This window comes from Zeugodacus cucurbitae, chromosome 5, assembly GCF_028554725.1.
Source record: "Zeugodacus cucurbitae isolate PBARC_wt_2022May chromosome 5, idZeuCucr1.2, whole genome shotgun sequence".
In the NCBI taxonomy this organism is placed as follows: Eukaryota; Metazoa; Arthropoda; class Insecta; order Diptera; family Tephritidae; genus Zeugodacus; species Zeugodacus cucurbitae.
The window spans coordinates 65,410,637-65,427,860 of NC_071670.1; the positions used below are offsets into that span (position 1 = coordinate 65,410,637).

The 17,224-nt window shown below is 35.2% G+C and overlaps 3 protein-coding genes across 4 annotated transcripts in view; 1 reads left to right on the forward strand and 2 right to left on the reverse strand.

Annotated features, from left to right (window-relative positions):
• LOC105213803 (Ca(2+)/calmodulin-responsive adenylate cyclase) overlaps positions 1-11,614 on the reverse strand; it is a 120,376-nt gene extending 108,762 nt beyond the window's left edge. Inside the window, exons 1-2 of the mRNA XM_054232118.1 lie at positions 11,473-11,614; positions 11,159-11,406 (exon numbers count right to left, since the gene is read on the reverse strand). The gene's annotated coding sequence lies outside the window, so the exon portion shown is untranslated. The remainder of the gene's footprint in view (positions 1-11,158; positions 11,407-11,472) is intronic.
• Positions 381-15,076, forward strand: LOC105213799 (SH3 domain-binding protein 5-like). 2 transcript variants are annotated; one of them, XM_011186866.3, is made up of 9 exons: positions 381-1,456; positions 2,935-2,997; positions 8,561-8,689; positions 8,804-8,957; positions 9,050-9,185; positions 11,136-11,201; positions 11,370-11,763; positions 11,827-12,500; positions 13,496-15,076. In XM_011186866.3, exons 1-9 carry the CDS (start codon positions 1,415-1,417, stop codon positions 13,677-13,679), a joined length of 1,842 nt encoding a protein of 613 aa, XP_011185168.1. In that variant the 5' UTR covers positions 381-1,414; the 3' UTR covers positions 13,680-15,076. The 2 variants fall into 2 exon arrangements, with proteins under 2 accessions (XP_011185168.1, XP_011185170.1); XM_011186868.3 differs by lacking the exon at positions 11,136-11,201 and having other exon boundaries at positions 383-1,456.
• A 119-nt stretch (positions 15,077-15,195) lies between these two features.
• Positions 15,196-17,144, reverse strand: LOC105213798 (uncharacterized). The gene is made up of 7 exons (XM_011186865.3): positions 16,980-17,144; positions 16,599-16,763; positions 16,465-16,534; positions 16,327-16,406; positions 16,089-16,271; positions 15,941-16,027; positions 15,196-15,878 (listed from the first exon to the last, which is right to left on the reverse strand). Exons 1-7 carry the CDS (start codon positions 16,983-16,985, stop codon positions 15,270-15,272), a joined length of 1,200 nt encoding a protein of 399 aa, XP_011185167.1. The 5' UTR covers positions 16,986-17,144; the 3' UTR covers positions 15,196-15,269.
• Between the last annotated feature and the right edge of the window lie 80 nt (positions 17,145-17,224).

The window sequence follows — 17,224 nt, forward strand, 5'->3', positions numbered from 1 at the left end:
GCGAAGGATGGTTTAAATGAGTTCAATTGCAATTGCAGATGCAATTTTCTCAAATTGATTGTTAGTCGTTTAGGCAGCTTGTAGCACAATTTAGTCTACTTTGAGGCGCATAATCCCAATTTTTTATAAAGGATTGCATATTTCTGTTCTAATACATACTTATAAACCTATACAAATACAAATACGGATTATCTTCCTTTATTGTATCAAAAGTTATTTAAAATAAATTTTTATTCTACAATTTTCTCATAAATATAGATTTCTTTTATCACGAAACTTTTCATTCGTACACTACCATTGACTTTTTGAACACATAAATCGTTTGAAGAAAATCCCACCGAACGATAAATATCCCAAGATTTGTTGACAAGTAAACAAACAAAAGCATAAACAATAGACAAGCCAACTGTCAGCTGTACGGGTATGACATAATAATACATAATAAGACAAGTGAATAATAGAGAGCGTGGCGCTCAACGCACAGCTGAGCGCACACTAGACTCCAACGCTCGAAGATGTTGCGATTGCTCACCAAAAAACTACCAACAAAGCAACTGGCATTTTCCCAAACAACCAACAAAGGCAACAACAACAACATATAGTTGCATAAAGTTTGGGGCAGCGCGTGAGCGCCGGTGAGAGAGCATTGAACGCTTAACACGCACATTGCACTGAGATTGGAGACTCTTTGGGGTTCAGCTGATTGCCAAGATTTCTTTAAGCTTTTAAAGTGGTTAGACGGCACGCATACATATATGTACAAGTGCTCGCCGAGACAGTGAGGCAGCAAGCGACCAAAGCCATAACGACGACCACGACGACAGCGTTAAACGACGAAGAGTTGCGTGAAAAACGGCTAGCAAATTTTAAGGTAACACACGGTGGCCACAGCCAGTGTGTGGTGAAAATCGGACGCGAGCGGCAGGCAATGTCATGACAAGAAGAGCGACCGTCAGTGAAAATGAAAATGCAAAAATTCGGTGAAAAATCAAAGTGAAACAAAAAAAATTATAATAAATAAGAAAAAATTAGTGAAGAAGCAGCCACAAAGCAGAAAAATAAAATTAAATGTGTTGAATAATTGAGGAAAATAATAATTTGCCGAAAACAAAAGAAAATAATTTTAATAATACTACGCGCGTGTGAGCTACAACAAAAATTAGCAAAAAATTGTCTCTAACAAAGTTGTGTATCAGCATGTATGAGCTGCATATGTGCATAACCTAGAAATCTCAAGAGTATTTAGCATAAAAGAAAATATATATTATAATCAAATTTTTAGCCTACAAATTTATTCAAAAATAGTATATAATATATTAAATACATACAAGTATATAAGTGAGTGTGTGTTTGGTGCAGAAAAAAAGCAAAAGCAATAGCCGCAAAGCATTACAATAAATTAATCGATAACGCTATGTCAATGGAAAGCAATACCCCGGTGGATCCCAGAGTGCAGGCAAGTAGCAACTACTCAAAGTAAAACTAATAAAATACAAACAAAAAAAAAATAAATAAAAAATAAAATGAAAATAAATATATAATAAAGATAAAATAAAAGAAAATAAAAATAAAATAAAATAAAATAAAATAAAATAAAATAAAATAAAATAAAATAAAATAAAATAAAATAAAATAAAATAAAATAAAATAAAATAAATTAAAATAAAATAAAATAAAATAAAATAAAATAAAATAAAATAAAATAAAATAAAATAAAATAAAATAAAATAAATATAAAATAAAATAAATTTAAAACATAAAATAGAAATAAAAATATAATAAAGATAAAATAAAATAAAATAAAATTCAAATCAAATTAATGAGCATTGCACATAAAAATGTATTGTTCAAGTAAAGTAATTTGTCCAATTCCCTTGAAATGCATTTGTGTGAGATTTTGTTGGTCATAAACGGAAATTGTCTTATCTGACAATGACCTGCGACGAGCAGGAAAATAAATAATAAGCGTGTGTACATATGTATGTATGTATGTATGTTTGTATGTAGGTAGTGAGTGAATGAATTGACGTTTACATATCCCTAATGTACATAGATGTAAACATATGTTTGTATTATGTTGCAATGCCAACATAAAACTATAAACTATATTTGTCTGCTTTTATTTATTTCGCTTGTTAGTACAGATGTGCCAAGTTTATGATATATGTATGTCTATACAAACATACAAACACATTAAGACATAAATTTCAGCATAATCGTCAATGACTAGCACTTCTAACGTACAATAACATTATGCCGCTATACAAGTGAACATTAACATTAACTCTTTAGGCAAATGTATGTTTGTATGTTCAAATATACATACCTACATATGTATATCTGTTTACATATACATACATATTTGTCCTATTTTCAGCTGAGTTGATTTGCTTAAAGATGTCTTTTATCGTTAATTTCGCTATGCTTGACAGTTGTTAATGATGTCATTTGCCTAAAAATTGAAAGAAAAACAATAAAACAAGTATGAGAAGCTACATGAAATACAACTTTATACATATAGTAATATATAATATAAAATACTCACAGAGCAACCGGTCAGTTTGTTGCGAAACTTTTTCGCACCTTCATGCATGTATGTATATGATTAAAGGATATGCAAAGAGCCAACACCCACACAGGTCCTTAAGGCGAGCGAAAATATATATAAATAGAATATAGACACACACATACACATATACATATATATTCACATACATTTACGCATAAAACACTTATATACTTACATATATATGTTTACCAACAGTTCTCTAATAATTGCTTGTATCAACTTGGAGGCCTAAGTAATCACTTGATTACATGATTTATACACACACACACACTCCAACTTAAGTAGATTATATACCTGTAAAGCACGCCGGAAACTCGCAATATACATACATCTAAATGACATTTTCCTTTTGCTTACTTTTACAGGTTGAACTGGAGAAACTAAACACAGCAACAGACAATATCAACAAATATGAAGTGGAACTCGATGTAAGTATTGATTTTTGTATTGCATAATAACCAAGCATTTCAGAAAAAACTGTTATTACAGTTGAGCCAGCAAATTGCAAATAATTTTAAAGAAATATCTATATAGGCTGCATTAAAGCCGGTTCACAAGTAAGGAATGAAAGCTATTTTGGCAGCCATTCATAAATTCAACGCACACAAAAATACATACGCATGTTCTTATACGTGTTCATGTATTGTTTATGTGGTAGAAGCAGAAGTACATAAATACTTTTCGAAACTATGTTCGCTTAAGACAATTATATGATAAAGTTTCGCATTGATTGTTTTGTAAGAAAAACAAACTAAATTGAGTCTGCAAATCGACAGGGTGGTCCATACACAAATTTTTCAAATTATACTGCTTTTCTTAGACGTATTAAGGCTATATACATATGTATAGAATAGGTAGAATGGTCCGATTTCAGTCAAACATTCACCCTTTTCTTTAATAACTCATCGACACTTTGAAGATATTTTCATAATGTCACACTCACTTTGCCGATTGGCAAAAAACACTTTTTACAAGCTACACTTGAGGCAAATTTTCCACCTGCTAAACCATTTACCATTGTTAGGAGCAGGGAGTAATCAACAGTTACCAGGTCCGGACTATAAAGTGGATGAATAAGAACCTCCTAAACAAGATCGCGGAACTTCTGGCGAGACACTATCGATGTGTGAAGCCTGGTAATATCCGGATTACAAATCCTCTCCCATTGGCCAAAGCTGAACGCCTCTGGGCAATTAATTCCTTCAAACGATCTAATTGTCCAACCGAACTAAGATTCGTCGTAGATTAGCAATTCATATTAGATGATTCCCTGCCAATCTCACCAAATATATCCCGACCGCTACTACTGGTTTGTCTACCGTCTCGCCACTATTCGACCTCGGTCATTTTTATTTGACATTGTTGTTAGTGAACCACTTTTCATTATCAGTGCCCATCCACTTCAGAAATGTTTCAATTTCGTTGCGATTCGCAGATGGCAATTTGATCCATGACGATGTTTACACTTTGTGTAATCGATACAGTCCTTACATAACGCGGACCCGACGATTTGCATTGCTTCATCGATATTTTCGACAATTGGTCCTCCAGGGCGGAACAGGCTCTTAATGAAAATAGAAAAAGTTTCTCATCATAAGTGGAGATGTTACAAGAATGACATTATTTTTCATAAATGTTGGGAATAAAACAGTAATACATCGAAAATAAATACTTATATTAAGAAAGATGAGGACAAGACGAAATATCTCCTGTCATCAAACAAACAGTCAGCGCATTCGCGTCTTGGCTCCCAAGTCACTGTTGACAGTCATAACTTCGAAGTCGTAGATAATTTTGTATACCTAGGAACCAGAGTTAACAACACCAACAATGGCAGCCTTGAAATCCAACGCAGAATCACTCTTGCCAACAGGTGTTACTTTGGACTGAGTAGGCAATTGCAAAGTAAAGTCCTCTCTCGACGAACAAAAATCAAACTCAACAAGTCGCTTATTATTCCCGTCCTGATGTATGGCACCGAAGCGTGGACGATGACAACATCCGATGAGACGACTCTTGGGGTTTTCGAGAGAAAGGTTTTGCGTAAGATTTATGGTCCTCTGAACATTGGCAAAGGCGAATACCGCAGACGATGGAACGATGAGCTGTACGATTTATACGACGACATTGACATAGTTCAGCGAATAAAAAAACCGCGGCTACGCTGGCTAGGTCATGTTGTACGAATGGATGAAAACACTCCAGTCCGGTGTAAAGACCAAGTGCAAAGTGACCTGGCTTCACTTGGTGTTTCCAGTTGGCGCCAAAAAGCAAGAAGGAGGAACGAGTGGCGCGCCCTGGTGGATTCGGTTATAATCGCTTAAAGCGGTTTCTACGCCAAATATATATATATATATATATTAAAAAATTTACTTATTTTTAATTAAAATCCCAGTATATGACTCCTAAAACTGTCCGAACACATTTATAAATAGCTATAAAGATGTTCAATCGAGTCCAGTAAGAAATTCTGCCTCTTTATCATATCATGAATGTATGATAGAGCACGAACGAGCAACTGGTATAAATACTCTCTTAAATATGATTCAGTGAATATTTTGTTGTTTCCGGATAGACATTATAGAAGTGTGGGAAATGGTAGCTAGTAGACTTATATTAAATAAAATATTTTTGATTTCGAACTGGATATACATATAGTAACTAAATCTGCTATACCAGAGTGTAAATATATGAGAAATAATCGAGTTTAATGAGGTGGCATAGATTTTTAGTTTAATATTTGACATCATAGATGTCTCAGCTCAACTAAGATAAATTATATTAAACACATTTACAACTCTCAGCTTCTAAATATTCACTCAATATCTCCATATCAACATCCTTAATTTTTCACGTCATCTGTAAAGTGGAGCGATGAACCTTTTTTCATTATTTTAATACCGATTCGAATCTTTGAAGAGCATCGTAAGTGAGTCTTGCCCCGAACTCCATACTTTATCCTATTGAATGTCTGAGCACAGCTGGCATCTGTGGAAAATGCTTTCTTTATTTTCCCGATCCTTTTTTGTAAATCTTATTTTTAGGTTTCCATAATTCTGCCTATAAACAAAACTATGTCATATGCTCTTGTAAAAATCAATATTTTGGTGATCTTAAATTTCCAGTGCATAGCTCTAAATTTTAGTTCAGCATTTAATCGCGGAAAGTCATAAATTACTACCTTCCGTAGTACAATTAGGGGTAATGACTCATTCACAAAACAGTTAACACTACCAATTAGGCGCACTATTTTTGATTACTTATTTCACGTAAAGTGTATACATGTATAATAGTGTGTAAACAAACACAACATACACACACACACACACACACACACACATTTACCGTCACTTTAAGTGCTGTTTCACGCTGCCGTTTATTGCTACTTTAAGCCAACTTAAGTAGTTAACCCTTAGCAGATAATTAAAATGGCTTAAGCCGGCTTCACATGACAGTTACGTTGTCAATAATCATCTCAACAACAATAGCAATGGAGTCAATAAGTGTGCGACCCATTTGGTTTACATGTGGCCACAAGCGAGTTAATTAATTTTCAAGTATCATCGATGAATTCATTTTGAATGGGAGTTACTCAAGTGGTTGCCAACAACTTGGCACTCTTTTTGGAGCTTTTATTTCAAGTTTTATTGAAGGGTATTACTTTGGACATATGTATTTGGGTTCAAAATATCTCGTTATTTCAACAATTTTGGTAGTGGTAGTGTCCTCGGCAAGCAATTAAGTGGAATCTAAGGATTTCAAATTGTATTTTTATATTTTAGGTGTCTAATTGAAAGTTTGTGAACAGAGCTTTTACTGGTATTCTTCATGAAATTTGCAACTAATTGCAGGGTGCCTAAATCTGGAGAAAAATCGCGTCCTTATTAGGTGGATCAGTTATAGACAGATCTTTAATTAGTACTGAACTTCGGAACTGATTTAATCGTAATCCAGCCAATATCGATATTATAGTTACCTCAAGCTACTTTTTGATCGCGAGGAAAAGGAGATGATGTAATGGGGGATCTGTTGTCCCAAAGAGGTAGTATCACGTCCATCAGAGCTGGAACACTATTAAGCTTTCCTGATGCGATAGGACGGGGTTAATTGAAACACTATGATACTCTCCTATTAGACAATAGACTATAGATCGTAGTGCTAATCTAATAGCTAATCTAAAGAAAGTATCGTGTTTGAGTGATAACTACGAACCTCTTCTTGAAAACAATATTAACCAAATTTGAACCGTATTTCACAATTACTATTTTGTTGCATACAATGAACAGAATTGGAGAATTTAAGGGCTGATCTTACAGGTATGTTCAAAAAATAACGGGAATTTTAAAATTTTCTATTGTCCAAAAGTCCAATTGCCATTTTTATACCCTGAACAGGGCATATTAAGTTTGTCACGAAGTTTGTAACACCCAGAACGAAGCGTCGGAGGCCCTATAAAGTATATATATAAATGATCAGTATGTTGAACTGAATCGATTTAGCCATATATACGAACTAGTCCTTCAGTTTTTAAGATATCGTTTTGAAATTTTGCAGATGTTATTTTCTCTTCAAGAAGCTGCTCATTTGTCGGAACTGCCGATATCGGACCACTATATCATATAGCTGCCATACAAACTGAACGATCGGAACCAAGAGTTTGTATGGAAAACTTCCGCATTTTACTACATATCTTCACGAAATTTGGTGTGAGTTATTGTTCATAGAATAATTTAATCTCCGAAAAAATTGTTCAGATCGGTTCACTATAGCACATAGCTGCCATACAAACTGAACGATCGGAATCAAGGGCTTGTACGGAAAACTTCCGCATTTTACTACATATCTTCACGAAATTTGGTGTGAGTTATTGTTCATAGAAATAATTTAATCTCAGAAAAAATTGTTCAGATCGGTTCACTATAGCACATAGCTGCCATACAAACTGAACGATCGGAATCAATGGCTTGTATGGAAAATTGGTATCTTCACGAAATTTGACATGGATTACTGTTTTCTTTTTTTTACTTACTTTTTCTTACGTCTTTAGATTTGCTTAAACACATAGTTACTAAAAGAAATGCACCTGTGAAGGGTATATTAGCTTCGGTACAGCCGAAGTTAATGTTTTTACTTGTTTTTATTTTTTATTATGTTGATATACTATATGTGCCCCCAAAGCCCGCAAGCTTAGACGTGTTTTTGGGAGCTGGACGGTTTTTGTTTGTTAAAATTTGCTGCTTGTTCGTGAATTCTTGGGAAAAAATACTGTAACGATGCCCGAGTCTCCATATTCGCCAGACATGACTCCATGTGACTTTTCCCTATTTCCAAATATACAGAGAACCTTAAAGCGCCGCCGTACGCGAAAGCACACGAGTAATCGTTGAAAGAACCAAAGGCAAACCCAAAGGTCGGGCTTGAAAAGTGTTTTGATGACTGAAAGAAACGCTGACATAGGTGCATAATATCGAGTGGACCCTATTTTGATGACGACAACAGTAATGTAATCGGATGAATAAATATTTGTTTCAAAAAACGAAAATTCCCGTTATTTTTTGAACATACCTCGTAATATTTTTTTATTATTAAACACATAAAAAATTAAATTAATTAAAAATAAAAAAAATATTTACTCTGTAAATTTTCATTTCAAAGAACTAATTATCTCTAGATTAAATTTTAGTAATTCATTTTGGTTCACAATTAATTGCATATTTGCAAAAGTTTGGAAGAGATTCCAAAAAAAGAATTGCCAGATGCGAAACACACACCATGGCGCATATAAATAACCGTACATGCTTGTACTGTGTGTGTCGTAATAAAGCGGCGCCCTAATTGCTTTCATTTAATTCGGTTATAAAAGCATTTTGTAATAATAAATGTAACCATATGCAACAAAAAGCATTTTACAACAATTAATATACATACAAACATACAAACATACTATATGCAACTACATATTATATTTATTTTGCCATATTTTACCGTTAGGAGGCAAAATGTGATTTCAAGCGTATCTTGGCGGAGAGCGATGTGCGCATCAAGCAGGCCGCACACAAATTGGGCAACTCAATTGAGGCGGCGAAACCCTACTACGAGTCGCGTATCTATGCAGCGCAAGTGAGTACCGTTAAATGCAATCAAATGCAATTTAATCAATAAATATACATATCTACAACATTATATTTCCTCTTTCAATTTTTCCACGTGGATGTTGGTGTGCCGGTCGTGCAGTTGGCAAAGGAGACACAACAAGCGGCAGTCAATTACGAGAAGGCCAAATCGATACATTCCGCTGCCAAGGAAATGGTCTATTTGGCCGAGCAGGGGCTGGGTGAGAAGGCGACGTTGGATACGGCCTGCCAAGAAATGCTCAGTCATGCTACCAGTAAGACCAACAACAATGAGCCTTGGAGTGATGTCTTAATTTGTTTTTTCTTTCTCGATTTTCTTGCTTTTTTCTTCGTTTTTCCCACGCAGCTAAAGTGAATCAATCACAGGTGGAGGTGACGGATGCTAGAAATACTTTGAAAATGTGTCAACTCAAATTGGAAGTGGCCAATAATCGTGTGGGCAAATTGCAGGGTCAACTAAAGCAGGCAATACGCGCGTCGAGGTGAGTTTATGAGCCAAATTGTCGTTTTATCGCACTGTAAATCATTCGGCACGCAAGCACATATCTGTACACACTCGTAAATTATGCTAGAATTTGTATAACACACACCGTTACATGTAGTTATCTCTTGAGTTAGCATCAAGTGGGCGAGATTGCGCAATCATTGTCAGGCATTTTTTGTTTTGTTTTTGGAAAATGATAATGAGCTTTATCGTAGTTGGAAATGTTATTTTATTACAAGGCCGTTCGGCAATTATCGATTATAATCGCTGTTGGACTTAACTCTCATCTTTTGTTCTGAGGTTTTGTATACATGTTATGTCGTTACTCTCTTTAACTTCCAGCCCTTGACATACTTATCAAAATTACCAAAACCGTTTAGTACGAGGACAATGCGATGACATCGAAAAACCCTTGAATACTAAATATTTTGATTCTTCTTCTTCGCCCACTTGCTCCGAAAACCGCTCTTCGGAAGTTAGGTTAGGTTCAAAGGTGATTGGTGTCGGGATGGATCTCATTTCACTTAGACAGTTAAAAGTGGCGATCCACTGTGTCAAAAGACTGCTGAGTATGCATCGCAAAGAAGACCCTTATTTATCGGCGAAACGCTTTAATCCTATCTCAAAATTTATGAGGCGGCTAATGTCCATTCCGGTAAGTTCGCTAAAGTGCTAGAGAGATGTTTCAACCTCAGTCTTGCGAACGCTGGACACTAGAGAAAGAAATGTTTTGATGTCGATGCTGTTTGGAGGATATCGCGATAAAAGGCTGGCGAATGAACTTTCGCGAAAGGCAATAGGTATATTAAAAATACCGCTAGGATAGTATTTGTTTGCGTTCATTTTGAAAGAGTTTAATAATCGAAGATGAAACATGTATCCACTGATACATACCAGAAAGTCTAAACAGTCGAATTCACTCGGCAAACACAGAGCGAAGAAGGTGAAGACTGCCATATAGACCAGAAAGGTCATAGTTTTTTGGGATTCGTAAGATGTGATCTACTTCTAATACTTACCAGCTTTAGGCTATCAGACCACTGCATTGTTTTTCAAGTGGAAGTTGCTGCTATTAAAGTAACATCTGATAGACTACTCAGAAATGCCACCTCTGTCATTCAGGCATTCACTCGGAGAGCAGTGCGGCAATCCTCTCCATGTGCTCACTGGCTGTTCACTCAAAGTTAGTCAGGAGTACTTGACCTTACTATCAATAGCTTCTGGTTACTTTAGACTCGGACTCGTTTGGGTGCCAGACCATAGAGATACTGGGCACTGTCCGTTTGGCTTACATGCCGTGACACTAAATATCCTGTCGGATGCAATTTGCCAAGGTTCCATGGAAGAAGGTAAGGTTGAGACATCGAGAGTCCTTCTCCTTCATTGTCCAGCTTTTGCTAAACTGCGGCTGAAACATCTTGGCAGGACGAACTTCAGAGAACCATTTGAATGGTCCCGAATACAAATTAGATGCCTCAACAATTTCGTAAAAAAACTCAAAGCGCTTTGTCGTCTCTGGAGGGACTTTGGCATCCATTTTAAGGAGAAGACGTCATAAAATACTGGCGACTTTGCCTGTCCAAGTGAGTTCTTCTCTTTAACCTAGCCTAACTTATTGTTGTGTTTATTGATCGGCCTCCTAACCATAGCAGACTGTTGATTAGAAGATCCGTTTTATAAATTTTTAAGTAAAACGCAAAACTCTTGGTCAATTTCGTCAATTGTCAAATAAAGGTCTAGGCTTGTAAATAGAATTAGATTGAAATGGAAGAATCCTCCATATTTGTTAATATTTAAGAGTATACATATGCACTTATAACTGTATAAAGCATCAATTTGGTTTCAGCTTTTCATTATAATTATGCTAGTCATCATCTCTCTCACGCTTGGTTCTCTACTTAATTTTTGTGTATAATTTATTTTCAGTATTTTAATTTTTAACTTTTAGTTTAAGCCATAGACGAGACTTACTTGAAATGAACTCTTTGGTTTTTCGACTCCGTTGTAATTGTTTGTAAGTATGCTCACACTGACTGCACGCTTAAGCAAGACTCTTAGAGACGATTTCCAAATTTAAGACACTTGCAATTTTGGTTTCTTTGGACACTTTTGGATATACGATATTATTCTATTTCTTACTATTTGCAAAACATCTAATTTGTTTCCACACAATACTCCACAGACCCTTCTACGAGGCGCGCGCCAACTATAACGGACTGCTGAAAGCGCAAAAACAAAAAATCAATGAACTGGAAAGTAGAGTGACCGGAGCGAAAATGACTTACAATGAGGCGTTGAAGAACCTTGAACAGATCTCTGAAGATATACACCGTCAACGGCAGGAGCAACGTGACCTGCTTAACGACACACTCTTGCCACAGCTGTGCGCCGCAAATAATGCCGCAGCAACCGCGCCAAACTATCAACACTTTCCGTGCAAAGTGGACGCCGCCGAGGAATATCTGCAATTGCCCGCCAAGCTCAGCACACAGTCCAGTCCAGTGCATCAGCGGCGCTACGACGAGCACGAATGTCCACACTTGCTGCAGGACTTTCCCACGTTGAATCTGAGGGAGGTAAGCACGACCCTAAACATAGAGACGATATGATTTCTATTATTTGAATGCTTACCATTACAGAAACTCACCACAAGTAGTGGTGGCATGCACAAGTCGGCCAGCACCAGCGCCACCGGTGACAGCCTCTTCGGCCACACACCACTGCACGGCCCCTACGAAGTGAAGTCAAGTGGCAACAGCAGCAGCGGCGGTGGTGGCGCCGGTAGCGGCAGCGCGCATGATGCTAGCTCGAGCACCGGCGCCGACGTCGACGACAATGACGATATCGAGCAATGGACTGAGATACGCCTGTCGCACTCGGAGAGCACAAGTTCCAGTTACTCCAACCAATCGCTGCTGCACGATCAGCCAGGCGGTGCTGAAGATGCGCAATCGCATCACTCGTCATCCTCCTCATCGGACGAGCCGAAACGCAAAGTCACCTGCACGACGATCTTTCACGATGAACAGCTGAACAAGAAGCAGAGCTTAAGCCAATGGCTGTCGCGTTCGAACAGTTTGAAGATGTCCGGCCGGCGACAGAGTCTCGATTTGCTCATCGATGCGGGCGATAAGGTGAAGGATGTATTTAGCTTCGGTTTCCAAAAGGTGGGGAAATCGTTGGAGCGGCGCAACAGCGAATCGGAGATGAACGCCGAGAATGCGGACGGCAATGCAAGCGGTGCGACAGCGGCAACGGGCGCAGCGAGTGGCGGCAAGACCTCATCGGCCGGTGATTTCTTCCTCTTCTCCAGGTCAGTAGGCAGTGGTGCGGCCAGTAACAGCGCCACAAGTAGAGCTTTGCTTAAAAAGACTGGACTGCTGAGCACACTGCAAAATCGCTTCACCAAATTGATTTAATTGCGAAAAGCATTTTTTTGATCGTTTGAAAAAAATAAAAAAAAAAATTAAGCGCTTACATACATACATACATACGTAGTAGTTTGTAATGATGATACGCATAAATGGCGAATTTTCTCGAAATTTTTGCGGCCAATTTGAAGCATTTATTTACCAAAAATCAATTAAGCATGCATGCATAACGGCATTTATTCGCTTATATTCATACACACATAGAATGCATACGAGTGCTGTGGTGAATTACTGCAGGCATTTAGGTGAATTTGGCGTACGGCTTGTATTTTTAAGCAAAATTTGAAACTGAAAAATCAAAAAAAAAAAAAATCTGAAACTAATAATTAAAAAAAAACATTTCGTGCTTAAGCAGTTGTTAGCAAATTTGAAAGCAATGTCGGACAATATAACTGTATGTTTACATAACTGTATTGGTGTACGAAAAAAAAGAAAATTGTTAATTATTGCATGTTGAAAAGTGAGAAATTGTTACTTGTTCCAGTTGTTTGCTATTCAAATTTGTAGGCAACTACGTATATACATACATAATTATATATATAAATACATGCATTTGTATTGGTTATGGTTCAGCCAAATATATTTAATCGCACAATGTTATCATATACACATAATACCTACAGCATTTACATAATGCATTGCATAGAAATTTTTTACAAATTACTAATTCAACAATAATATGTAGTTGGAATGCACAAAAATTATGAAAAATTATTATATGGAATTTATATATTATATAACTACATACATTATATATATATATATACAAATTGTATTAACCCTTGTATGCAATTATAGCGCAGAGTACAAATATTTTTTCTTTTATAAATATGTATGTGTATGTAACTGTAAACAACAAATGAAAATTACATTTCAGATCGTCAGAGCCCAAAGAGCTGCTCTCCGATGAGCAGGTCGAGAATTTATTGTTGAATCCCAGCCTGGATGAGAATGGTGTGATAATTGTTGAGCAACTGAAATCGCCGTTACAACAGCCAAATCCATATGGCATGGCTGCCACGCCGACCACTACAACAACCACAACCACTTTACTCTTCTAAGCGTTTAATATTAGCATAATAAATAATGTTTACTAAAAGGAAAAGAAAAAAACATCTAAAAATAGTAGCAACTTTGTCTTACTATAAATTCATACAAATAGTTTAAGCAGCATTCAATTCGTAATGGGAACATGAGGACATGAGACAACATATCATTTATGGGATTTCGTAGCTTGGAAAATTTGACGCGTTTATTGCATACCACATACTATATATAGTTAAAGCAGAAATTGTATGAGTTGAATACAATAATTTAATTTTTTTTAATCACACGGTTGCATTTACAGTACAATATTATTATATAATTCATGAAATTGCGTACTTTATAGTGTTAAGTATTTATTTCAAAAATATTTTTAATGACATTGCTAATGAAAAGTGTAGTGTAATGCATTTTTAGTTTAATAATATTGCTGATTGTACAATAGTTTCAATTAAATTGTTTAATTTGGCGCTTAAAATTATTTAGTGAAATATAAAAAATTTTAAATTTCAAATATTTAAGACTAGTAATTGGCATACAATTGAAATTACTGCGATTACAACAACTAAATATGCTTAATTTTAATTTACATTGAAAAAATATTATTATTATTTAATTAATTACATTAATTCATAACTGAATTTAACAATATATTACATTGTATCAACTAAACTATATCCATAAGTGTGAACGCATACTTATGCCGCAAAAACAGATTAAGCATCACTAAACACAGCTCTATTTTTATGCGTGCAAAATTGATTACATCATTTAAATTTAAATAAAAAAATAAATTGCTTAATTTAAAATATAAAAAAAATAAACTATTTACTACAATAAGTAACCAACAATACAATATAATTTACTACAAAAATATTATTTAATTACTATATATGTACTCCTCAATTGTGTGTACAACGCATGTGGTTGTTTTACTAGTCATTTATAAATTATATACACAAAAGCGTTAAGAGCGTTATTGATAAAGAGAATTTAAATATTAAATAAAATATTTAGCAGTGAATATTTAAGCAAAATATATAATTATGCATACATACATATGTATAAATTTTTAAATCTTAAAAAAATAAAAAATATTAAAATTATAAAAAGAAAATGTTTACAAACAATAAATACAGTTTACATATATATGTATATAAGTATATGTATGTCCTACTGATAAAGAAACTGTTGAACTATGTATGTAGTGTAATGCCTAAAATGAATAAATATTACAACAAATTGTGACTTTATGATATTAACATTACATATTGCATAAATTTAATACAACATTTAAATGTACTAAAGCATAAAATAATGCATAAACTAGCAGTTTGTTAGCGGCAAATAGCGTTGAATTCGTAACTTAAAATGCAGAGCAGTGGAAATATACAAAAAAAAAAAAAAAAACAAATATATACATATATACTTACATAAAAAAATGTTTTTAATCAGCAATTTAGTTAACCAAAACGGCAGAACTGTTTTTAAAACACACATTTCACTAAAAAAAATCAAGCATAAACAACCTAATTTACACACTTCATAAATATTTATTACTTTCTTTGCACTTTTCCCTTAACTTCATTTAATTTCACACACACACCTCACTTTTTCGCCTTGCCACGCATGCCACACTTATATTCCACCAGTATCTTTAGCATTTGTCCATTGCGTTTTAGCAGCGCATTTGTCTCATCTTGTTTCTTATTACGTTCTTCCATAATATTGCACATACGATTCAGCAGGTTTGTCGTCTGCTTCAGCATATCTTTGGTTTCTTTGACGTCATCCTTTAATTGCTCCACAGCGTTGACTATGCGATTTGAGAATTTAAAGGATTTAACGATTGGTGTTAATCTGGCACGTTTGCTCTTGCCTGCGTCATAATCTGCTGTTGCGTTATTCACACTTTCCGCATTGTCAAGGAAGTCATCTCCCTCGACATCATCAATGTCAAAAGGAAAACTCTCACTCGCATTATTGCTATCGTCATGCTCATTTAGTAGATTTATAATATCATCAGTGTTGTCGTCAGTATCGTCAATTTCAGCGAAGACGTCATGCACATGCACGTCCTTTTGTTTATGTTGTTCTTCTGTTGTTGTTGTTGTGCATGGTTTGTCCATAATTGGGAAATCTTCAACTATATACTCTTCATAAGCGCTCTCGTAGGAAGCGGGTGTTTTGTTTGCAGTTTCTAAGACATCGAGCTGCTGGTATTAAATATAAATTATTATCGTGAAGCTATCAAACAATTTTAGCATTTCTTTCCAACCTCATTGTTTTTGTCTTTTGCTGCTGGCTTTCGAAAGTGTTTCCGCTTCCTTCCACGCGGCACAGTGTACTGACGCAAATCAACGTGCTGCAATTATAAAAAAAAAACATTAAGCTATAATTTTAAGAATTGAAAACATTTGTGCTACCTTTTGCCACTCTTCCTTGGGCAATTTAACGCCATCTGGTATGCTATTCAACTCATCTGCTATATTTTGCCACAGCCGCTGTCTTAGTGGTTCGTCATCTTCAGCAGTGTTGATAAATAAGAGTCTTTGCTTACTAACCAGTTCGTGCAAGAGCGTTAACTGACGGTCTTTGGGATCTAGGTACTATATAGCGGTTTTTAGCTTAAAAAATTTAGTTAAATAATAATATTAGACTTACTGTAGCAGTCTCATCGTAAGTCGTATCACTAGCCATATCATCTTCGGTGACATTTATAATGAAATAGTCATCATCCGCAACTGTAATACCAAAAAAATATTTTCTCAGTGTGCTAAAGTAAAATTTTCTATATATTACCATCTTTGATAATGCGCTCCTTCTCTTCCTCATGATATTTTCCAGCGTTCAAACGCCAAGAATTGTAACTCTGTTGTAATAAAATTAACTTTTTTTTAAATAAAATATTACAATTATTTCAATTAACTACTAACCCGCTTCCAACCTTCAACGTCCTTCTCGGCACCTTGCATTTCATTGAGCTTTTGTGTTATAACCTGCCATATACGTTGCCTGATGCTCAAGTTTCTGCGTGTTAAACCAATTTTGTTGACTTCAATTAGCTTCAATAGTACAGCCAGTTGGTCTTTGGTGCGTATCTAAAGAGAAGAATTTGAGATTTGATAGTTTCAGATTTCGTACATACACCACTGAATGTTTGAAAGGAAACTAATTTTTGGCGGCTTAACGTCTAAAAACGCGGCATTTAAAACAAAATGGATTGCTTTCCGTGCGGCATTAAAGGAAATGGCCTTGTAATCGGAATACTGTGAGTGATTTTGTAGTTAGGCAAACTCTTGCACTTTTTTACTTACCGCCATTTTGGTTGAATTGGAGATAGCTTGAACTATTTGTAACTTAATAATGTAATATATTTGTTTAAATAAACGTTTCTTTAATTTAAAATATGTTTATTGATAGTTTTATAAGTTCAATGCTCACAGCTGATAAACTATTTTACGCACTTCAACAACACGTCTATACACAGGGTTGCTTATTGTGAGAAGTTTCGAATTAATTTTAAAAAACATTATTTATATATTAATAATCAAAATCTATT